Here is a 25,031-nt window from a genome sequence, read left to right as displayed (position 1 = left end):
AATTGTTTGACAGTTTGTATATTATATATTCACATTCATAAATCGGGGATTAAACGTGGGGTTGCTAAATATCAAAACAAGTGTATGTGCACTGCATTGTATTTTGCGAGATTGACGTGCTAAATGGCAGACTAAACCGGTTTACTCTCATTCATTTAGTTCACGAACAAGATAAACTATGTACCAGTTCATTTCATTCAAAAACGACATGTGGATCAGTTCAGTCATTTCATTCACGAACGATCTTTAGATCTAGTTCAGACTCATATGAAACTCGTTAATTGAAGGGTGTATTCGTTCACTACATTCAACAAATCACATACTCTGTCACACCTCATACTCGAAGGCTATTGGCTCGATGTGAGTATAATTCTTTGACAGGATCAAATGGTTCAGTTACCCGGTTCACCGAGCTGCGCATACACTGCTTATAGCAGCTGCTTATAATGCTGTGGGTAATGATGGCAAGATGAAGCCTCATGAAGCATTAAGATTTTCAGCCAAGTGGTTCACAAAAGGGTTAATTTCTGGAAACTTAATTTACACACAATACCACCTGGTGGCTAACGAGTGTAAAACAAGCAGATATATTACAGACAGGGGTGTAAAGTCCAGGGTCAGAAAGTAAAATACCTGCCATGTTTTTGTTCCACCCATGAACTCAGCATCTGATTTCACCAGAGGAGGAACCAAGTCATTCCTTCCAAGTCACAAACTACACTGTTAAAAATTGCTGTAAAAAAAACGGCCAAATTTCGACAGTAACATACTGTTTTTCATTAAAACAGTGCATTCTGGGTAATATTTATCATTTTCGAGAAGGTAGCCTGCTGTTATATATCGTAAATTAGTTAGCATGTTTTGTGAAGTTCAGAACCTATCTGTTTATTTATTTTGTGGATTGTCACCATTGTTGTGATTCATACACTGATTATTGATGTTTCTGTCTAAATATCAGCACAGGTTTTTTTTTAATGAGTGAAATTTTTTTAACAGTCTTTCATAACTTAAGGCTCAGCAGTGTTTCTTATTTTGCTGTAGTGTCAATATTCAATAAGAGAAGGGACACGGGATTGGATCAGAAAGAATAGAGTGTTTGTTGTTGTCAATCTATGAACAGCAATACCAGTTTTTTTTTTTTCGCTATAACAGGTTCCAAAAATACATAGTTACAACATGTAAAAAAAACAAAAAACATAGTTGTTTTAAAGTCACGTTCAAGAGCCCAACTAAAGTAAACTGATCTCCATCATGGTAGTGAAAAAAACACCTAAACCTATTTAACTCAATTAGATCTTCTGTAGACATCTGACAGAAATAAAGTCAGTCTGGTTAGTAATGTGAATCTGGTGAAGCTGTTTTATGAGTTGTTTAATCAGATCTTGAGAGATTTTATGAATTATTTTATTTCAGTTGATTTCATCTAAGGCAGTGGCTCAAGTCAGTTGTATTCCTTGTGTTTCTCTTTCCTTTAGTAATTCTGTTTGTTAATAGCAGGTGTTCATCACTCATGCTCAATCATCAATTAATCACATAATTATCTCATTAACTTCACTAATTCAGTGTTACTCAAACACTCTGTAGTGTGCACACATTATTAAGTCTTCATTTAAAACTGAGGATTTTGTTGTGGGGTTTAAAGGGTTAAAAATTTAAAAACTCAGATTTTATGATTTTTTTTTTTGATTGCTGAATATACTGTAGTGTATACTGTCCATTTTAGACATTCTACTAACAGTAAGTAACTTTGCAACTACATGTCAACAAGCAGTAAGTAGAGTATTAGAAGAATGTCTGCTTAATATCTTCTAACACTTTCTTTGTCAATTTATTGTCAATTTATTCTAACACTAGACCTACCCCTTACAATAGCCCTTAACCTACCCTAACAGTCTACTTTGAAAGTTAGTAGATGCATAGATGGTAGTTGCAAATGAATGAGAATTAGTTGACATGTAGTTACAAAGTTACTTATAGTTAGTAGAATATCTAAAGTGGACTATCGAAATAAAAGTGACAAACTTTTTTTGTCTAGTTAAGTGTGATTATTATTATTTATTTATGCATTTAGCAGACGTTTTATCCAAAGCGACTTACAGTGCATTCAGGCTATCAATTTTTACATATCAAGTGTTCCCGGGGAATCGAACCCCCAACCTTGCGCTTGCTTGCTTGCTAAGGCAGTGCTCTACCAGTTGAGCTACAGGAACACTATAAATGTGACAAATGTCATAGTTTGGCACCTAGTAGGTTTTGCACTTCAAGTTTATTCTCCAAACTAAAGAATTACATACTTGAGCAGGACGATCCCTCCTTGTGCTCCAATCATGACATCTGTAAGATTATCATTGTTCATGTCCATCTGACCAAACAGAGATAGTCCAAACTGCTGCAGACCAGGCAGAACTGACCGCGCTGGGATCCGCTAAACACACACACACAAACACACACACACATATATATATATATATATATATATATATATATAGAGAGAGAGAGAGAGAGAGAGAGAGAGAGAGAGAGAGAGAGATAGAGAGAGAGAGAGGGTGAGAGAAAGAGAGAGAGAGCATTCAGACTTAATCCAAAATCATACTTCAGTTTATATAAATATACAAGTGCATCTCAATAAATTAGAATGACAAGTAAAACAAATTAGAATGTCATGGAAAAGTTAATTTATTTCACATCACTTGTGTGTTAAATAAATTCAGTGCACACAGACTAAAGTAGTTTAAGTCTTAGTTTTTTAAATTCTGATGTTTTTGGCTCACATTTAACAAAAACCCACCAATTCACTCTCTCAACAAATCAGAATATTAGAGTTGTCCAGAAAACAATCAATGAGACAATCAAACCTTCACAAGGAGGGTAAGCCACAAACATTAATTTGCCAAAGAAGCTGGCTGTTCACAGAGTGCTGTATCCAAGCATGTTAACAGAAAGTTGAGTGGAAGGAAAAGGTGTGGAAGAAAAAGATGGACAACAAACAAAGAGAAAAAACTGCAAGATCTGATTACTTTTCATCTCTTTTAGAAGACAAACAAACATAACCTAATGTATTTATTCAATACAGTGGCTAAATTAATGAAAAATAAAGCATCAACAAGACATTTCCCAACAGCACATCAATAATGACTTTATGAACTACTTTACTTCTAAAATCGATACTATTAGAGATAAAATTGCAACCATTCAGCCGTCAGCTACAGTATCACATCAGACAGTGCACTATAGACCCCCTGAGGAACAGTTCCACTCATTCTCTACTATAGGAGAGGAAGAATTGTATAAACTTGTTAAATCATCTAAACCAACAACATGTATGTTAGACCCTATACCATCTAAGCTCCTAAAAGAGGTGCTTCCAGAATTCATAGGTCCTCTTCTGACTATTATTAATTCCTCATTGTCATTAGGATATGTCCCCAAAACCTTCAAATTGGCTGTTATTAAGCCTCTCATCAAAAAAACACAACTATACCCCAAAAAACTAGTTAATTATAGACCAATCTCGAATCTCCCCTTTTCTGTCCAAGATACTAGAAAAGGTAGCATCCTCACAATTATATTCCTTCTTAGAGAAAAAAAAAATTATATGTGAGGATTTCCAGTCAGGATTCAGACCGTATCATAGTACTGAGATAACTCTCCTATCATTTGATCGTGGTTGTATCTCTATTAGTGCTATTGGATCTTAGCTCTGCATTTTACACTATTGACCACAAAATTCTTTTGCATAGACTAGAAAACTTTGTTGGCATTAATGGCAGTGAATTAGCATGGTTTAAATCATATTATACGACTGCCATCTTCTCGTAGCAGTGAATGAAGAGGTATCATATCGATTTCAAGTGCACTGTAAAACCCGACAAGTTAACTTAACTCAAACCGTTTGAGTAAACCGATATCCTTAAGTTATGTTAACTCAAACTGTTTGAGGAAACCGATTGCCTTAAACCGTTTAAGTTGAAAAAACTAACAGTTATGAGTACTCTGAACTTAATTCAGTTGAGTTCACTGAAAGAAGATATACATTGCAATTAAGTAATTAAGTGATTAATTGAGTGATAATTGAGCTTTAGTGATGAACACCTGCTGTTAACAAACAGAATCACTGAAGAAAAGAGAGAAAGGAACTACAGCTGACTTCATACACAGCCTCACTCAAACCTGACAAGTTATGTTAACTCAAACTATTTGAGGAAACCGATTGCCTTAAACCATTTAAGTTGAAAAAACTAACAGTTATGAGTACTCTGAACTTAATAACAACCTATACCTAGGTACAGGTTAACACCTGATGATATTTCTTCTGGGCTATTCAGTAACAACAAATGTGTTTTAGAAACACACGGTTATAACAGCCAGAGAAAAGACTAAGACAGAAATCAAGGGTCAAGAGCCCAACTAAAGCAGACACTGATCTCTAACATGGTTACTTCAAATGAAACAATAAATCAACATCTAAACCTTAGTTCATTCTCAATAAGATCTTCTGTAGACGTCTGACAGAAATAAAGTCAGTCTGGTTATTAATAAGTGGAGCTGGTGATGCTGTTGATGGGGTTGTTTAATCAGATCTTGAGAGATTTCATGTATTTTATTTCAGTTGATTTCATCTAAGGCTGTGTCTGAAGTCAGTTGTAGTAGTTCTTGTGTTTCTCTTTTCTTCAGTGATTCTGTTTGTTAACAGCAGCTGTTCATCACTAATTCTCAATCAATCAGCACTTAGTTAATCACTTAATTACTTGAATGCAAAGTTTTAAAACTTACAGGGTTTAAATCAAGGCAATCTGTTTACTCAAACGGTTTGAGTTAAGTTAGGCTCAGTACTAGGGCCGCTACTCTTCACGCTTTATATGTTACCCTTGGGAGATATCATCAGGAAACATGGTGTTAGCTTTCAGTGTTATGCTGATGACATTCAGCTCTATATTTCTTCACAGCCCAGTGAAAAATACCAATTTGAAAAACTAGAGAATGCATAGTTCGATATAAAATACTGGATATAAAATACTGGATGAAGAGTAATTTCTTACTGCTAAATTCTGAATAAAAAACAGGTGTTAATTATAGGACTTAATAACTTTGCATGTAATAACATAGAATGCTGTCTAAGACTTGATGACTGCTCTGTCAATTGTTCGTTATCAATTAGAGAACCTAGGTGTGTTATTTGATAGCAGTCTTTCTTTAGAAAGCCATGTTTCTAGCATTTATAAACTTAATTTTCCATCTCAAAAATATATCTAAATTACAACCTATGTAGTAATTTAATGTTAATCCATGTGTTTATGACCTTAAGGTAGATTATTGTAATGCTTTATTGGGTGGTTGTTCTGCACACTTAATAAACACTGGCTACCTATCAAATTTCACATTGATTTTAAAATATTAGTTTTGACTTTTAGAGCTTTAAATGGTCAGGCCCCACAATACATCACTGACTTGCTATGCACATACTCCCCAGGTCGTTCCCTTCGTTCAGCAGGCCAAAGTCTTTTAATTGTCCCAAAGACTCAATGTAAAACCCAGTGAGATATGTCCTTTGAGGCCTTGCCTTTATTCCTCCGTGTGGCTGATTCTTTTGATTTCTTTAAAAGGCAACTCAAGACACCGTTATTTAAACAGGCTTTTAGTTGATTGGGCTTAAGTTTACTTTGGACTTTTTATTTGTTTTAATTTTATTTGTGTATTAATGTGGTTGTACCTTGTAAAGCACTTTGTGATTGAATCTGTGAAAAGCGCTCTATTAATTTACTTACTACTTACATACTTACTAAACAAACTACAGCTAGTCCAAAATGCAGCAGCAAGAGTTCTTACTAGAACCAGGAAGTATGACCATATTAGCCCGGTCCTGTCCACACTGCACTGGCTCCCTATCAAACATCGTATAGATTTTAAAATATTGCTTATTACTTATAAAGCCCTGAATGGTTTAGCACCTCAGTATTTGAATGAGCTCCTTTTACATTATACTCCTCTACGTACGCTACGTTCTCAAAACTCAGGCAATTTGATAATACCTAGAATATCAAAATCAACTGCGGGCGGCAGATCCTTTTCCTATTTGGCGCCTAAACTCTGGAATAACCTACCTAACATTGTTCGGGAGGCAGACACACTCGAAATTTAACACTCATGCTTATTTTTAAACACAGTGTCTGGAAATTACCTTGAAATAACATGAGTCTAAATCTAATGCATCCTGAGAGTGTTGATTTGGTCCAGAAACTATAAATGGTGCCTAAATGAACCTTTAATGGTGTTGAAAATATGTCAACTGACCACTTTTGAACTAGCTTTTAACCTTGTAAGGAGGTTCTTTGAATGTCTAAATCGGACGTACAGAACATGTAAAAAAAAAAGACGTCATAAAAACGTTCATTCTGGCTCCTCGGTGGAAGTCTTTTCAATGTCTGTAAAGACATAAAAAGACGTCCACTGGGACATAACTTTGTCCAGTGGGTATTGTCTTCTGTAGAACTGCTTTACAGCTGAGTCACAACTTGCAACATAGACACTGGTATTAAACTGAATTGACTCAACACTTCACTGACTCTAAATAATGACATTGCTGCCTTCTGTAGAACTGCTTATAGCTGAAAGGATTTCATTTCAAATGTATGAATTTTACACTGTTAATGATCTGAACTGAACATACTCTGAACCGACTTGATCTGAAAAAATATACAATTGTCTTTTTAGAGCTGCTCTACAGCAGAATCTTAACTTTCACCATAGCTTCCATAACTGCTTTTTTTCCTGTTTATCTCTGTCAGGCTGCTTTCACACAATCTATATTGTAAAAGGTTCTATTCAAATGAAGGTGACTTAACTTGATGAATGCACTAAGAATTCACATCAGAACTGAAGTATACTTTGGGCTTTAAATTAACAGGTGTGCCTGAGTCACACTTATCATCTCTAGTCCTCAGGGTGGTTATTAATTGTTATTTACGACCGTTAGTGGAAAATAGTCTTAAGCAATAAACTGTGAACTTTCAGCTTGTCTGGGTTTCTGGGTTAAACGTGAGCACAAACACAATGTTTGGGATTGATGGAAGCACAGTAAACTCTCACCTGAGGAATGTATTCAGGGTTTATGCCATGTGTCCCATCACCCAGGTAGATGTAGACGACCCCTTCATCCTCCAGCGGTGCCCCGACTGCCACATCTGACAGACTGTCTCCATTCAGGTCCTTTAGTGAAGCCACGGATGCAGCAAATCTACCTGTGCTTGACTGGCTCACATTCAGTGTCTTCTGAAAATAGTTCTGAAAAAGAGAAAAGCATATTTCTTCATCAGCACATGACCAGCACCAGAACAATTTCCACAACTTTCATGTCATAGGAATCCATTACAACAGCAATCCCAATGGAGTAACACAATGGTGACAACTAGCAGCCTTCCAGTTACAGGCAGAAGCTTGTTCATGAAGATCGTAATAATAGTCAAGAATTTGTGCGTACCTGTTCTGATAAAGTGTAGACGTACAGCCTCCCTTCAGCCTTCGGCTGAGACTGGTAAAATAATGGAGCTCCGACCAGCAGGAAATCTGAGTCTCCATCAGAGTCCACATCCAACACACTCAGAGACGCTCCGAAATATGAGCCAATCTGATGCCAGAAATCAATTAAAATGAAGAGAAACTGCATTCTAGCACATGCTTTTATAGCCTGATTTTTATAGAAGAAATATGAAAACATGTTCTTGTGCTTCATAAACATAACGTCACATTATACTGGTTAAAAACTGAAGATGTTTTTTTAGAAGTAAAATTAGGAGTAAAAATTGTTTGTTTGTGTCTCTGGTGAAATACTGTCTGTGTATGTGTGTGTGTGTGTGTGTGCACTGTAAAAATGTATTCTCTATATTTACTCAATAAAATTGTGTCAAAATATTACAAGCAATATTATTAATTACATTTAACACATTTTAATTAATTAGAAATAATCATTCAAAATGAGTAGAATAACATGAAAAAAAATTGTAAAATTTACACAAAAATTTTGATTTCATTGGACAAAAAAACAAATATTACACTTTAAAAAGTGATTCTCTATATTTATTCAATAAAACTGTGTCAAAAATTTACAAGCAATATTATTAATTAAATTTAACACATTTTAATTAAGTAGAAATAATCATGCAAAATGAGTAGAGTAACATGAAACAATTAAGTAAAATTTACACAAAAATATTGATTTCATTGGACAAAAAAAAAAACACTATGCTAAAGAATACTATGTTATGCATGCCAGGCCAGTAGTTGGCGATCATGAAACACCCTTCGAAAACATTATATGCATGCACATGACATCAGCTTTTTTAAAGGCATCATGTTCAAAAGGTTGTAATGCCCCCAAAACAGTTATTGAAGACACCTAAAGTTCACGAACAGAATCACTGTAGAAAAAATAATTAATTTCCTTACCATTGTAGTGGTCAGTGTTTGCTTTAGTTGGACTCTCGACCCTTACAGTTTTAAACCTTTTTTTTGGTTGCTAGTTGTGATACAGCAGCTAGACAAGCCAAGAAGAAAATGAGATCAGGTGGTGTTATTTGTTTTTGCATCATCATTTGATCTGGATTTCTGAGTTGGGTGTGTCTTATCAATGACAGACGCCTCTGGTTGTACAATATAAGCTTAGGTGTTTTCAGCATTATCTGAGAAATTCTTAGAAGCACATCTGATCTAAACCTTGTTAAAAAAAAAGTTTTTTTCTTTTAGGCGCACAGACATCAAGAATCAGCCTGAGAACCTCAACAATGGTGACCATCAAAAAGCATGTTACACTGCATTCTGGGTGCCACCAATCAAAACTAATTTATGGCTCCCATCATGCTTTGCGGGATGAATAAATTATGAGCAACAATTCTATAGTAGCTTGTTTTGTGATTCTTACAGTTCGTCTGAATATGCTGTTTGTCACCATTCTTGAGATTCATACGCTGGTTCTTGATGTCACTGTCTGCCAAAAGAAAGTTCCCCTCTCTCAATCAGAATTCTTAAACTCTATATTACACTGAAAACTCCAGGCCTTTTATTACTGAATCACAGCACTGCTATAATGAATATTAATGTAACTCAGAGATCAGACTCTGAAAGAGTTCAGATATCCAGGTAAAACAAAGATTATATAAAAGCATAACCAACACTACCTGATCATCTTTTTTTTCTTAGCTTGTATAGCTGTTATAACTGAGTTACAACAGCAATGCAAAACATAATATTAAAACATCAAGGGTCAAGAACACAACTAAAGCAAACACTGACCACTATAATGGTAACCAATAGTTTACCCTTTGATTCTGTTTGTGAACTTTAGGTGTCTTTAATAACTCTGTTTTGGGGGCCTTAAGACAGCCTTTTGAACATGATGCCTGTATCATATTTATGTAAGCAATAAAAAAGTGAATTTGTAAAAAGGCTGATGTCATGATCGCCAACTACACTGTAAAAAGTGATTCTCTATATTTATTCAGTAAAATTGTGTCAAAATTTTACAAGCAATATTATTAATTAAATTTAACACATTTTAATTAAGTAGAAATAATCATTAAAAATTAGTAGAATAACATGAAAAAATTAAGTAAAATGTACATAAAAATATTGATTTAATTGGACAAAAAACAAACAAACAAAAAAACACTATGCTAAAGAATACTATGTTATGCATGCCAGGCCAGTAGTTGGCGATCATGAAAGATTATATGCATGCTCATGACATCAGCCTTTTTACAAATTCACATTTTTGTTGCTTACATAGATATGATACAGGCATCATGTTCAAAAGGTTGTAATGCCCCCCAAACAGAGTTATTGAAGACACCTAATGTTCACGAACAGAATCAAAGGGTAAATTATTGGTTACCATTATAGTGGTCAGTGTTTGCTTTAGTTGTGCTCTTGACCCTTGATGTTTTAACATTACATTTTGCATTGCTGTTGTAACTCAGTTATAACAGCTAGACAAACTAAGAATAAAGATGATCAGGTAGTGTTGGTCATGCTACTACTTAATCTTTGTTTTTTCTGAATATCTGAACTCATTTAGAGTCTGATCTCTGAGACAAGATAACTTTCATTACAGCAGCACTGTGATTCAGCGAAAAAAAAGGAATTTTCAGTGTAAACCAGAGTTTGAGAATTGTGTTTAAAACAGAGAAAGGGGAACTTTCTTTTGACACACAGTCACATCAAGAACCAGCGTATGAATCTCAAGAATGGTGACACACAGCATATTCAGACGAACTGTAAGAATCACAAAACAAGCTACTATAGAATTGTTGCTCATTATTTATTCATGCCGCAAAGCATGATGGGAGCCATAAATGAGTTTTGATTGGTGGCACCCAGAATGCAGTGCAACATGCTTTTTGATGGTCACCATTGTTGAGGTTCTCAGGTTGTTTCTTGATGTCTGTGTGTCTAAATGAAAACACTTTTCTTTTTTAACAAGGTTTTGATCAGAGGTGCTTCTAAGAATTTCTCTGATAATGCTGAGAACAGCAGAGCTTATATTGTTCAATCACAGGACACATGTTATTGATAAGACACACCCAACTCAGACCAAATGATGATGTAAAAACAAATAACACCACCCGGTCGCATTTCCTTCTTGGCTTATTTAGCTGCTGTATCACAACTAGCAACCAAATAAAAGCTATTCAAAATTTTAAGGGTCAAGAGTCCAACTAAAGCAAACACTGACCACTACAATGGTAAGCAAATTATTATTATTATTATTATTTCATTCAGTGATTCGGTTTGTGAACTTTAGGTGTCTTCAATAACTGTTTTGGGGGCATTACAACCTTTTGAACATGATGCCTTTATCATATCTATGTAAACAACACAAATGTGAATTTGTAAAAAGGCTGATGTCATGTGCATGCATATAATGTTTCATGATCGCCAACTACTGACCTGGCATGCATAACATAGTATTCTTTAGAATAGGGTTTTTTTGTTTTTTTGTCCAATGAAATCAATATTTTTGTGTAAATTTTACTAAATTTTTTCATGCTTTTCTACTCATTTTTAATGATTATTTCTACTTAATTAAAATGTGTTACATTTAATTAATAATATTGCTTGTAAAGTTTTGACACAATTTTATTGAATAAATATAGATAATCAGTTTTAACAGTGTGTGTTTTGTGTCTGTAGTGCAGATTTTTTTTACGAAATCGCCCTGAAGAGTTCGTTCAAGAGGATGAAAATGTAACTGCGGCTGAAGACTCTCCTCTGATGAACGTGAATACTAAAGAAAACGGAGTCGGTGAGAACGACAGCACAGAGAAAGAGAACGGAGTGAAGGAGACGAGTTCCAGTCCTGATCCTCCAAACACAGACCAATAAAATATCACTTTATTACACAACAACAAAAGTAAAGATGTTTGCTTTGATGGAGCTGAAAATTGTATTTTAACGGTATAGTTGAATAAAGATTTAATGATTTAAGGTGTGTGTTTTTGAAGGGTCTGATGGTTTGGGAGCCCCTGATCTCACCGGTGGAGAGAGATAATGTTGTGTCTGAGGGGTTTTCACTGACTTGTTCTCCGTTGATGTTGCTCATCACTGTCCATGTGCTTTCAGTCTTGGTGAAGAGGGTCACCAGACCCCTGTGTTCGGCCCGTGGTGCTCCAGAGAACAGAAGAGAGACGCCGCGTCTCATTCCCAGCACAGTAGAGTAACCTGAACACCATCAGCATCATTAAAACACACACACACACACACTCTTTACATCACACATCACACAAGAACAAACAAGAACCCCAACATACCCATGTACGAGTCTTTATTTACAGCCGGATCAATGATCTCTGTCTGTCTGAATTCAGATCCTGATCCCGTCACTTCATACAGAGCTCCACACCAGTCATTCACTCCGACCGAACCCACGATCACAGAGTCCTGAAACAAACACTGCAGTCTCAGCACTGACATATTACACACAATAACGGAGAATGATAAAAAAAATAAAAACTCTTCCTGCCAGCTGAGAGACAGTCACTAACAGGCATTTCTTAATCAGGGCGAACTGGATATGACAAACCGCTTTGATTTGAACTCTCTCTCACAACAGACACGGAAGAGAAGACAATGCTGAATAAAGTGGTAGTTTTTGCTATTTTTGGACTAAAATGTATATTCGATGCTTTAACAAATTCTAATGGACCCTCTGATGTCACATGGACTACTTTGATGATGTTTTTCTTCTCTTTCTGGACATGGACAGTAGACCGTACACAGCTTCAATGGAGGGACTGAGAGCTCTTGGACTAAATCTAAAATATCTTAAACTGTGTTCAGAAGATGAACAGAGGTCTCACGGGTTTGAAACAACATGAGGGTGAGTTATTAATGACATTTTTTTATTATTGGGTGTCAAGGCTGATAAAAAAGGACTATACTGAAACCAGGAGATGAAATGGGTTTTCAGGCAAATTACACTCACTCAGTAGATGATCATTTCCATGTTACAGCTAGACATTGTTTTTAAAATGAAAAGGATTTAGTAAATTCTGATTTTAATTCAGCGTGTGTGTTTAAAGGTACAAAATTGGACTCTTAAGGTACAAGGTCCAAGGGTACAAAAGCTTTACCCTTGAGGGTACAGCCCCAGTGACAAGTTATTGTACCCCTAAAGGTACAATTATGTACTTTATTTTCTGAGAAAAGTGTATCATCAAAAGTGTAGATGATGATAACTTAAAACTCTTTGCAATTATTTCTCTGAGAAACTCCTTTCTGATATTGCTCCACTATTTACCGCTGCAGCATTGGGGGAATTGGTGATCCTCTGCCCATCTTGACTTCTGAGAGACACTGCCACTCTGAGAGGCTCTTTTTATACCCAATCATGTTTCAATATTTGGCATGAAATTTCAAATTGTCTCACTTTCAACATTTGACATGCTATCTATATTCTATTGTGAATAAAATATAAGTTTAATAGATTTGTAAATTATTCTATTTTTTTTTTTTACTCACAATTTGTACAGTACAGTTTACAACTTTTTTGGAAACGGGTTTTGTATATATATATATATATATATATATATATATATATATATATATATATATATATATATATATATATATATATATACACACTGGTAGATGTAAACATGTTACAATGGTAGACCATTTTAAACAGACTGTGATCACAATTATGAATATGGGATACTGATATAAATGTATTTTATATTTTATAAGGTTCACTTGCTTGCAAGTTCAAAGCAAGACACAACATAATGCATTGCGACAGCCACATATCAGATAAAAGCGGATAAAAGAAAACAGTTAATAAATGACTTTCAGGTGATTTGTTACTAAAGTGCACATTAAAAACATTAAATACAGCAGCTCGAACGTGTGTGAGATATGCTAGAATGGACCTCATGACTTCTCAAGCATCATGCATGCACTTTTGAGTGTCAGTATTTCCATAATGGTGGTTGGCAAACATATTGGAAGGTGCATACTGTCATCTACTGAACAACATAAAATAAGGATAGCAGATATCCAGATATTATTTTTATGTTTAGCACCAAATAAACTGGATCTGTGGTGCTCTGGTTTTACTTCAGGTCCCAGATTTTACACCAAGTAGCGACACTATTTTCATAGGGCTTAAGAAGACTTTGCAGCAATCAGACGAACCATTTTTAATTTGATTTAACAAATCAATGTTTAATTTGATTAACAAATGATTACAGACCCCTCTAAACATACTAGGTGCCAGGATGTCTTCGACTGACCCCTGGTTACCATGGCAACCATGACACCTCAGCCAGACCATGTGACTTTTTAGGACCTATGAGTATGTGGAGAGAATCTTCCTTCTACTCAGTTCTCTCTGAAACATACTGATATAAAAATGCACTCTTCTCTAATTAATTCATAGAAAAACCTTTCTTTGAATGAACACACATATACTTCAGGTCATTGTGTATGTTGTTACTGTTCTTGTATACTGTCTTTTTGTCTTGTAAACTGTTTTATGCATGCTTATGATAGAACCACTTGTTAATGTAATTTACCTATATGTAATCGTACCATGTTTACATTTAAACTTAAGCATTTAGCAGACGCTTTTATCCAAAGCAACTTACAGTGCATTCACACTATCAATTTTTACCTATCATGTGTTCCCAGGGAATCGAACACCCAACCTTGCTCTTGAAATGGCAATGCTCTACCAATTGAGCTACAGGAACACAATGCATAAATAATGTTTAGTATCTGTGAATTCGTCTTCTGATGATCTAAATGATAGTGTATATTAAATGTTGGTACATAGGCAATATACAGTATTAGTGTTCTAAGAATCTTTAAGATTCTTCTCTTGAACCCCCACTTGAGTTCCATTTTGCAAATTTCCATGATTTCACACAAAGGGTTGTAAAACTCATCATTAGTTCCAACCTCCCGCTTGGAATTTTAACCTTTCTCATTGGACAAGCCCATCCTGAGAGGCGTAAACCTTCTCAGACCTCAAAGCCCTCACCTCAGTGACCCGCCTTCAGTCTGCATTTATTTTAGATCATAAGGGGATGAGGAGGATGAGCTAGAACTCTCTTTAATGACTAAGTCTGTGCCAGACCTCATGCCTCGACTTTCCATTCACCAAAGATCCTAGGATCTCAGCTGATGTCTCTTTTAGCTCTTGTCACTTTCCATTTGGAAGAAACTCCTAATCACCATCGAGTCAGGACACCTTTGGAATTCATCAATCTTCAAAACCGGAAGAACATGATTGCGACTCCTACAGCACCGAACCTCCAAACCATCATGATTTGCATCCAGATGCTCATTTCAAGCCAAGGAAATGCAAGTGTCATACATTTAACTAAATGAAACAGGGGTTTAGTATAAGCTATAGACCCCGTTATTAACTCTGATGGTTTTACTCAGGTGGTTAACTGACTCTTTTCATAGCTTCATTCTCTGGTTTTCCTGATGGTATCCTCCATCAAATCTCATTTTCCCTTTCCCCTGTATGAGTGATTTTATGTATGTATGTTTTGTTTTTGTTTTTTGACTAGTTTGCATTACTTTTTAGTTAATAAAATTCTGGCTTACAAATCAATGTCCCTTTACAATTCTGATTTTGTTACATGCTCTGGTGCATTAATACTGTATGAAAGTGTTTTCTGTGGCCACGGAAATATCCTTTCTTAGAGTTAATATAAAACTGAGCTAAGGGTTCACTGGATGAACAGATAAGTTGATGGCAATTTAATTCTGCTACATTTACTACTGGCAGCACATATAAATAATTGTAATTAATCATAATTAATTGTAATTATTTATATAGATTTCCTTTTTGAGCTTAAATTCACTACAAGTGCACAAACTGCATGAACTTGTTTTATGGAATGAAACTTATTGTTCCTTATAAAAAATTAAAATAATTATTTGTTACTTTATGTCATTCTTATCTCTCACCTGCTGGTAGACGACACTGAATCCACTCTGTGATAACTCTTTCTGTCTGTCTCTGCCTTGAGCATCCTTTGACCCTGAAACACAGAAGGAAAACTCTTACAATCATCTGTGGGTTCTTCAACTGCTACTTCTGTTTAAAACTTCTATTTAGGGTCCATTTTCTGTACATGTACATTTTACCTTCAATATTGTAGATCTTTTTTTGCAGGTTGTCAAGAAGTCCTTCGAGTCCACTGTAGTCTTTAATGTAGAAGGTGTTGTTCTGTTTTGGTTCTGATGCCAGCTGAGTGAGTCCAGTTAATTCAACGTTTCCAACCTGAAAAACAGTAGTCATTACGTCTGACTGTGAAAAAACACTTTTAATAAAAATGTGAACTCAAAAAAGCATGATATCTGAAATATTTATTAAAATAAATGACAAACTGAAATCTTTGTTTTCCTCTGTGCACTTGATGACATGTAAAAAGTGTTTTCCACTCAATGATGTGACATACAGGATAGTAATCTAATCTGTGATTAAATACAACATGTTGTATATCTCACTTAAAGCTGAAGTGTGTCCTTTCTGTATTAATATATATATATATATATATATATATATATATATATATATATATATATATATATATATATATATATATATATATACACACATATTTTTTTTAATAAAATGATTATATATTTACTATTTTTAGAAAATTGCACAAATAAAGACTGTTTCCAGACAAGCTTTTTGAACATTCTACTCATCTGTCATTGGACGGTCAAACAGATAGTCCCACCCTAAACTCATGTGATTGGTTGAGTCAGAAATCTCTCCAACTGCTCTAACCAGATGAATGTTGTGAAAGTTTCTCAGAGTCACAGTGTTTGTCTGTTAACAATTCAAACTACCAATGGCTGACTTACAGTAGTACAGTAGTACAGAACACACTCTGTAAAAAGCTGAAAAGAGACATAAAAGGACAAAGAAACACACCCCGATGATGTAACGGAGGATATTCTGCTCATCACATTTCTTGAGGACATTATCATCATCGTTATCACTGGGGTCTCCATCTGTGATGATCACCAGAGCTTTCTGAGCGTTGGGATCGGCTCCAGACGACACTCTATTCAGCAGATTCTTTCTGATGACATAATAAATCATAAATCATAACATATGAACAGATTTCAGCCTCAGTGTCAATTTGCTTCGGTTGTTTCTAGGAGATTACGTTCACACTTCACAATTTCATATAATCTGACTGATAAAATCAGAAGTATATTTGGCATGCCATCTGAGCTCAGAATTCAGCCTGAACCCAGAGAACTCCCCCAGCCCCCAGGACCACTGCTCCCTACACGCAGAGTACACAATTTGTGTAGGGTCACCAACTCCCAGGGGGCACCATCCCAATTGCTCAAAAAAAAAGGCATATGTGGATATGCATCACAACAACGGTGACAATCAAAAAAACATATTTTTTTGTAAAAAAATTAAATTCTACAACATTTCTATCCAAGAAAATAAATAAAGCTGCAACAAAACACTAATATCTTATTTTGCTATAATATTGTCACCATTAGCAGCATGATGTAAACACCTGAGCTCCATGCTCTCTGCCACAATAACAGTGCTTTATAACACACAGTTACAACAGCCAAAGACAAGCTAACATCAGAAGTATGAGGACCAAGATCCCAACTAAACCAAACACTGATCACCACAATGGTGGTATCAAATATCAACATTTAAACCTCTGTTAATACGAGCTTCTCTAAATGTCTAACATAAATAAAGTCAATCTAATGAGTGAAGCTGATGAAGCTGTTTGTGGAGATGTTTGATCCTCCTCTGTCTTAATTTAACCCCAAATTAAGATCCCAACTAAAGCAAACACTGACCACTATAATGGTGACACACAAATTGTGATTTTCTCGTTTGGTGATTATGCTTGTTAACATCAGGTGTCTTCAATAATGGTCAATCATAACTCAATTAACTTCTTAATTATCTCATTAACTTCAACTCTTATAGGCTGTTGTCTCCCTTCACTTTCTTCACTTTTCTCCACCAGAATAATCAGAAAGGCTAAAAAAAAATCATAGGGGACCACTCTCACCCTGCTCATCATGTCTTTAATCTCCTCCCATCAGGAAGAAGATATAGGAGTATCAAGACTTCTACATCACGTTTCAGAGACAGCACTTACCCTCTGGCTATCAGACATCTGAACCTGCACTGACTGCTAGCAGCACTTTATTAACGGTTGCTGGGTATTGTTGGTGAACATTGTCTGTTTTTTGTCTTGATGTTTGTCTTTTGGGTTATTTACGTATAAGAGTTGTACCAAGACAAATTCCTATCAACTTGTTGACGTGGCAATACATTTATTGAATTGAATTGAATTGAACTCTGCTTCAGTGTTACTTTTAACACTGTCCACACTCAGAGTGTTAATTTAACAATGAGGATTTTGCTGTGATCCATTGTTACTAAGGACGTAGCATCTGATCACTTCTGTATTTTCTTTGATATACTGATCTCTGCTACCACTGAATCTAGATCGGTCTCTGTCAGAAGGAGACGCATAAACGAGAACACAAGTGTACTATTTATGGAGGCTATATCTTTAACACCAAGCATTTCTGCAGACTCTTCTTTTCTTACACCGCTCTTGTTTAGCCTGTATATGATCCCACTAAGTCAAATAATGAGAAAGAACCAAATTGCCTATCACAGCTATGCTGATGATACCCAGATCTACCTAGCCTTATCTCCAAATGACTACAGCCCCATTGACTCCATCTGCCAATGCATTGATGAAATTAATAGTTGGATGTGCCAGAACTTTCTTCAGTTAAATAAGGAAAAAACTGAAGTCATTGCATTTGGAAACAACGATGAAGTGTTCAAGGTGAATGCATACCTTGACTCTAGGGGTCAAACAACTAAAAATCAAGTCAGGAATCTTGGTGTGATTCTGGAGACAGACCTTAGTTTCAGTAGTCATGTCAAAGCAGTAACTAAATCAGCATACTATCATTTAAAAAACATCGCAAGAATTAGATGTTTTGTTTCCAGTCCAGACTTGGAGAAACTTGTTGATGCCTTTATCACCAGCAGGGTGGACTATTGTAATGGGCTCCTCACTGGCCTTCCCAAAAAGAGCATTAGACAGCTGCAGCTCATCCAGAACGCTGCTGCCAGGATTCTGACTAGAACCAGAAAATCTGAGCATATCACACCAGTCCTCAGGTCCTTACACTGGCTTCCAGTTACATTTAGGATTGATTTTAAAGTAATTTTACTCGTATATAAGTCACTAAATGACCTAGGACCAAAATATATTGCAGATATGCTCACTGAATATAAACCTAACAGAGCACTCAGATCATTAGGATCGAGTCAGTTAGAAATACCAAGGGTTCACACAAAACAAGGGGAGTCCTCCTTTAGTTACTATGCTGCTCACAGCTGGAGTCAGCTTCCAGAAGAGATCAGATGTGCTAAAACACTAGTCACATTTAAATCTAGACTCAAAACTCATCTGTTTAGCTGTGCATTTATTGAATGAGCACTGTGCAATGTCCAAACTGATTTTTTTTTTTTTATGTAAAATCATTTTCTGTTTTAAATTCATTTTAAATAAGTAAATATTTTAATAATTTTAAAAGTTTTAAAATTGCTTGTTTTATTCTTGTTATTCTTTTTCTTCATTATTATTTTACTTTCTTTTATGTAAAGCACTTTGAAATACCATTGTGTACGAAATGTGCTAATGCAAAAGTAAATACACAAGCACACCTTTTAAATGTTTTATATTTATTAAAATAAACTGTAAATCATTTGTTAAATGTAAAAATTTAGCCGGTGCATCACAAATAAAATCATAATCCTGTGAAACTTTTGTGGCTGTTGGTATTTTTTGGGGGCGGCAGTGCCTCAGTGGTTTATGTAGGTTGTCTACAAACTGGAAGGTTGGTGGTTCAATCCCCGGCTCCACCTGACCAAGTGTGGAGGTGTCCTTGAGCAAGATACCTAACCCCAGCTGCTCCCGACGAGCTGGACGTGCCTTGAATGCCAGACACCGCAGTCAGTGTATGAATGGGTGAATGTGAGGCAAATTGCAAAGCGCTTTGCATGGCCTTGTGGTCTGTTGAAAGCGCTATATAAATGCAGTCCATTTACCATATTAATAACATGTTTTAATGTCAGAAATAAATTCCAACATCACCAACGCATCTTATATTCTCTCTGACTTACTTTACGAAATTTAAAGTGAAAATGACATGACATACAGCCAAGTATGATGACCCATACTCAGAATTCGTGCTCTTCATTTAACCCATCCAAAGTGCGCACGCACGCACGCACGCACACACACACACGTAGCAGTGAGCATAATTTATGCTGCGGCATCCAGGAAGCAGTTGGGGCTTCTGTGCCTTGCTCAAGGGCACCTTAGTCGTGTTATTGAGAGTGGAGATAGCACTGTACATACACTCCCCCCACCCTGCCGGCCCGAGACTCTAATTCACAACTCTTCGATTGCGAGTCAGACTCTCTAACCATTAGGCCACGACTTCCCCTTCAAAATTACCCATGGTTTTAATGGGAATAACACCAAAAATCATCGTTCTGGTAGCCATGGTAACTGCAAATTAACCATGGTTTTCTTATTTCGAATAATAATTTACAAAGAAGTATTAAGATCTTTTTTATTTGGTTATTTAAAAAAGACCTTTAAAATTACTTAAAATGCATTGTAAAAAACTATATGGCAATAAAGATTGGTTAATAACACTGTTAAAATACATAATGTAGGCTAAGACAAAATAACCCATTGATGTAAATTACGTGTTATTACAAATACCTGAAAGAAAGCCAAAGGCCATGTAACTGCTGCTACACTTACAGGACGACCAGATCCTTCTTTAGGCTATTAGACAAACATTTCATTCAAATATTCACTTCATCTTTCATTTTTGGACAGCTTTTTGCTATAGATAAAATAGTCATTATTATTTCATTATAATTTCTTCAGCAAAAAACAACTCTTACAAAAATAAACCATGCTTTTATCAGTAAAACTGCTTAATTTTTTGCATGATTTCGGAAAGTTTGAGACTATAAAATCATTTAGAGAACTGTATTAATAAAGTCATAGCCATAGGTAACTGTCGAGAGCTACAGTTGTAATTTATAAACAATAATTATTTTTATTTAAATAAAGTTCTATTTTAACCATAAAATTTGAGGAAGGGGGCACAACAATGCAATCCTGCAGCGGCCCTGACTCCTCCACATCCCACGCTGGGACAGGAATAGTGCGGAGCGAGGTGTTCAGGTGGAGGAGGGATGCTGCATAACTGTCGTGGGACAGAGTTGGCCGTCCACTTCCTATCATGCTAATTATCTGATTATTGGAACATGCTACTCCCAAACTTTGTTAATAAAACATCATTAACCTCTAATTTATGCAATGACAAATGTCCAACATTAGCAACAGTGTTACCCCATGAATCATATTTAATTTTCATTTATTCATCCTAAGGTTCTAGACTTTAGAAGAGGAAATTCAGTGAATGCTCATAATCATATGAAGGTTTCACTCACAGAACGAAGTTGATTGCTTTATATGTGTTTGTGAGAGATTTCATGTGTATCTCCTTCATGAGTTTCTCTTCAGCGGAGCCAGTCTGATAATTGTTGAAGTCAAACACAGTTCGTACTTCTCCTGAAAACTGGACAGCAGCAAACTGACAACAAACAACATCATTATCATCATTAGTAATGATTGCAGCTCCAGGTATGGCTTACAGAATCACATGTATCCTATGAACTATTGCATGTCGATATTTCCAAAATCATAGTTGATGTTTTCTTTTACCTTTATGGATGAGTTTGAAAGTTTTTTCATAACATCTTTAATGAATTTTTTGTTCATGTCAAACTCGTGTGCTTTCATGCTGCTGGATCCATCAAAGAGAAACACCAGATTGACTTCTCTCTTGGTGCATTCTGCAGAAACACCACAACATACACAAACTCTGCTGTTACTTCAAATATAACAAGTATAACATAATATCATCTATTTAATCTTTAATTTAGTTATCAACTAATATATCTCCAAATGAAGTGAAATAGAGCAACACAGGGTTTACAGTGTTAGAGTCTGAGATGGTTAAACTGTATGAAGTCTTGGTTTGTGTGAGACTCATCAGACCTTGGTAAGCAGCGGTGAAGTTAGAGACGGTCTGTAAGCTGCTGTTGAACTGATAGCAAACACCGTTCAGATACGAGTTTCCATCACACTCATGAGGAACATAAGGACTGCAGCTCTGAGGAAGAGACACACATCATTAACATCTCATGAAGGAGGTCTGACTGTCAGAGACTCTGAACTTACAGTGAGAGCAGCAGAAGACACAGCAGCAGACATGCCGAAGAAGAGGACGCTCTCTGAACCTGTCACACCTGAGAGAGGGAGAGAGAGAGAGAGAGAGAGGGAGGGAGAGAGTGAGAGAGAGAGGTAGAGAGAGAGAGAGGGAGAGAGAGAGAGAGAGAGAGAGGGAGAGAGGGAGAGAGGGAGAGAGAGAGAGAGAGAGAGAGAGAGAGAGGGAGAGGGAGAGAGACAGAGAGAGGAGAGAGAGAGAGAGAGAGAGAGAGAGAGACAGAGAGAGAGACAGAGAGAGAGAGAGGGAGGGAGAGAGGGAGAGAGAGAGAGAGAGAGAGAGAGAGAGAGACAGAGAGAGGGAGAGGGAGAGAGACAGAGAGAGAGAGAGAGAGAGAGACAGAGAGAGGGAGAGAGAGAGAGGGAGAGAGAGAGAGAGACAGAGAGAGAGAGAGTCATCAGCTCAGTATAAAGCAGTGTAAGTCCACAGTAGTCACTGGTAGATGGCTGTGCTGCTGATACCTGGCCGCTGCAGTCGTGTGCAGGACTCAAGATCTGCTGTGCAGCTGTACATCTCCCCTGTTGAGTTTCCTTCTAATGGAGCTCCAACAATGATCCTGAGAAACACACCCGCACAACCAATCAGACATTCAAGACCATCAGAAAACACCTAGCAACCACACAGAACACCCTAGCAACCAGTGTGTGTCTGACTCACTGCTTCCTGTTTCCAAACTCAGTCTGATAAACGCTGTAACCAAAGAAATCTTCCGGTGTGCCGTTAAATATCAGTGGTTGTTCAGTGTCGATGTTGAAGGACTCTGAGAGAGACGCTGGAGAAACAAGAAAGAGACTCTTGCGACATCAGGAGACACTCGTGAGACTTCTTTCTAAATGAGTCTTTCTGGTTTATCTTCCTGTTTGCCAGCATTTAATAAGATGCTGAAACTAATTTGAATGTATATCAAGATTCATCCAGCCACACTGGATGAGCAGCACAAACCAGCCTAGACATTTCATTCTGGACCTGATGATTCAGTGTTCACTTAGACATGTGCACAGACAGACATCAGCATCATTCGTCTGCAATCTGACATTAAACTAATGAAACAAGCACAACCATCAAGATGCTGCAGCATCAAGAGAAGAGCAATGTGTGTGTGTGTGTGTGTGTGTGTGTGTGTGTGTGTGTGAGAGAGAGAGAGAGAGAGTTCCTGTCACATATAACCAACAACCTACCACACCCTGTTCCCAACATACACTCACACACACACACACACACACACACACAAATACACACACACACAGTGCTGAGTTCCAGTACCTCAAATTAACATTAATATTATTAAACATTTAGATTGTAAGTTTCTCTCTCCCCTCTTGATCACACACACTCAAACATACACTCAAACACACACACACTGATCTAAATAAACACATCAGCCTTCTGTTTTAATAAAAAATTAATCATAATGATTACAAACTAACGCAAAAAATGCAATGAATGTTGAATGTTTCAGGGCATTTCTTACCCCACATGAAGAGAATCAGCCGAGCGTCTCCATCCTGCTGCTGCTCGTCTGTGTGACACACATCTTCCTGTTCATTTCTTCATGACAAACTCATTTTCCTCCTTAACACGATGTTTCTCACCCTCGTAGGGCGTGTGAGTGTGTGTGCGTTTGTGTGTGTGTGTTTCTCACAGATCTAACAGCAGCAGTGTGTCCATGCATCATGATGCTTGCAATAATCACTGAGAAGCACACATCTGACCTAAACACCAGTGTACATCACAGGAAGGGTGGATTTAACACACACAGACACACAGATATCACGAACTTGGATATTGTGCAACACAAACATCAACATACACACACACACACACACACACACTGCATCAGAAAAGGGAACAAAAGCACTGGTGGTGAAAATGTTTTTAATGAAAGTTGATAATGTTTACCCCCAGAAACAGAGCTGTGCTTTTGTTCTTATTTTTTTAATAATGAAAACATGCACATCATGTACAGTAAGTATTTAGCACATGATTTTGTGTAAGCTGATATAAAACAGAAGAAATACAGAAGCATTATAACATGAAGAAGCCAAAATACCAAATATGAGGTTACAATAAGTATTTGTATCATACAATTGTGGAAAAAAAAAAACACAAATATTTGTATTTTTCTACATTGCTGCAGAAATTATATTTAAGGAACCGTTCACCACAAAAAAAGAAAAAGAAAATGAGACATCACTCTGTGATCGCCATGCTCCTAAAGCTCTGATAAGCACAATGAAGGAATCATAATAATAAATAAGTAATGTCCTGTATTTTTTTTTTACTTTATATATATATATATATAAACATATTATAAACATTAGAAACTCAACAGAAAAATTGCTTAGTCACCTTAATGGAAATGAATGTCAGATTATACAAGTCAATTGTAATGACGGTGAAGCCAAAGCTGTGTTAGAATCCATTTGCAGAAGTTTATTTTTAAAAAAAAACAGTTCAACCATCCAAATCGTGAAGCAGAAATCAGAGTCGAGGTCACAGGCAAAGGGTCAAAATCATAGAAAACAATCCAACCAGCAAACAAGCAAAAGGGGCAATCCAAAGGCAAAAATCCAGAGAAACAGGCAAAAAGTCAAACACAGTGTAATCAAATCAGACAATGGAAAAATGCTTGGTAAGGCAGTAGAACTGGCAATACTTCGCAAATCATGTTTCGGCCTGGCCATGCTTAAATGGCTGCCAAACAGGAAGTGATAGTAGAAGCAGAGGGAGCGGCACCAGTCAATACTCAGGCGAGGGCTTCCTCTGCTGGCGTGGCGTTACAGGATCCCCCCCCCTAGGAGCGCCTCCTGGCGCTCGACGGGACGTCCCCGTAGTCGGGGTGCTGGACGATCGGGTCTGGCTTGATGGAAATCCTCGATGAGTGATGGATCCAGGATGTCGGAGGTGGCTACCCATGATCTCTCTTCAGGTCCATAGCCCTCCCAGTCCACCAGGTATTGGAGCTGACCCCCTCTGCGTCTTGAGTCCAGCAATTCCTTCACCTTGTATGCAGGTGATCCATTTATGTCCAGTGGTGGCGGTGGCTCTTGGTTCTCAGCATTGGGGTCAACATCCGGATGGACCGGTTTGAGGAGCGAGACATGGAAGGAGGGGGAGATACG

General features: G+C 36.7%; 1 protein-coding gene across 1 annotated transcript; it reads right to left on the bottom strand.

Annotated features, from left to right (window-relative positions):
* Window positions 1-2,263: 2,263 nt before the first annotated feature.
* On the bottom strand, window positions 2,264-23,455 carry LOC113079484 (integrin alpha-L-like). Its single transcript, XM_026251749.1, is given in 16 exon segments — window positions 2,264-2,425; window positions 7,087-7,281; window positions 7,478-7,624; window positions 11,567-11,709; window positions 11,799-11,928; window positions 15,469-15,542; window positions 15,649-15,784; window positions 16,448-16,598; window positions 21,071-21,213; window positions 21,345-21,475; window positions 21,681-21,795; window positions 21,864-21,931; window positions 22,371-22,465; window positions 22,567-22,681; window positions 23,381-23,398; window positions 23,401-23,455. Coding segments are annotated over 16 exon segments (1,863 nt in total). The 3' UTR covers window positions 2,264-2,278.
* Between the last annotated feature and the right edge of the window lie 1,576 nt (window positions 23,456-25,031).

This window comes from Carassius auratus, unplaced genomic scaffold (assembly GCF_003368295.1).
Source record: "Carassius auratus strain Wakin unplaced genomic scaffold, ASM336829v1 scaf_tig00028231, whole genome shotgun sequence".
NCBI lineage: Eukaryota > Metazoa > Chordata > Actinopteri > Cypriniformes > Cyprinidae > Carassius > Carassius auratus.
Note: the sequence above shows the minus strand (reverse complement) of the source record. Positions and strands in the feature narration are given on the sequence as shown.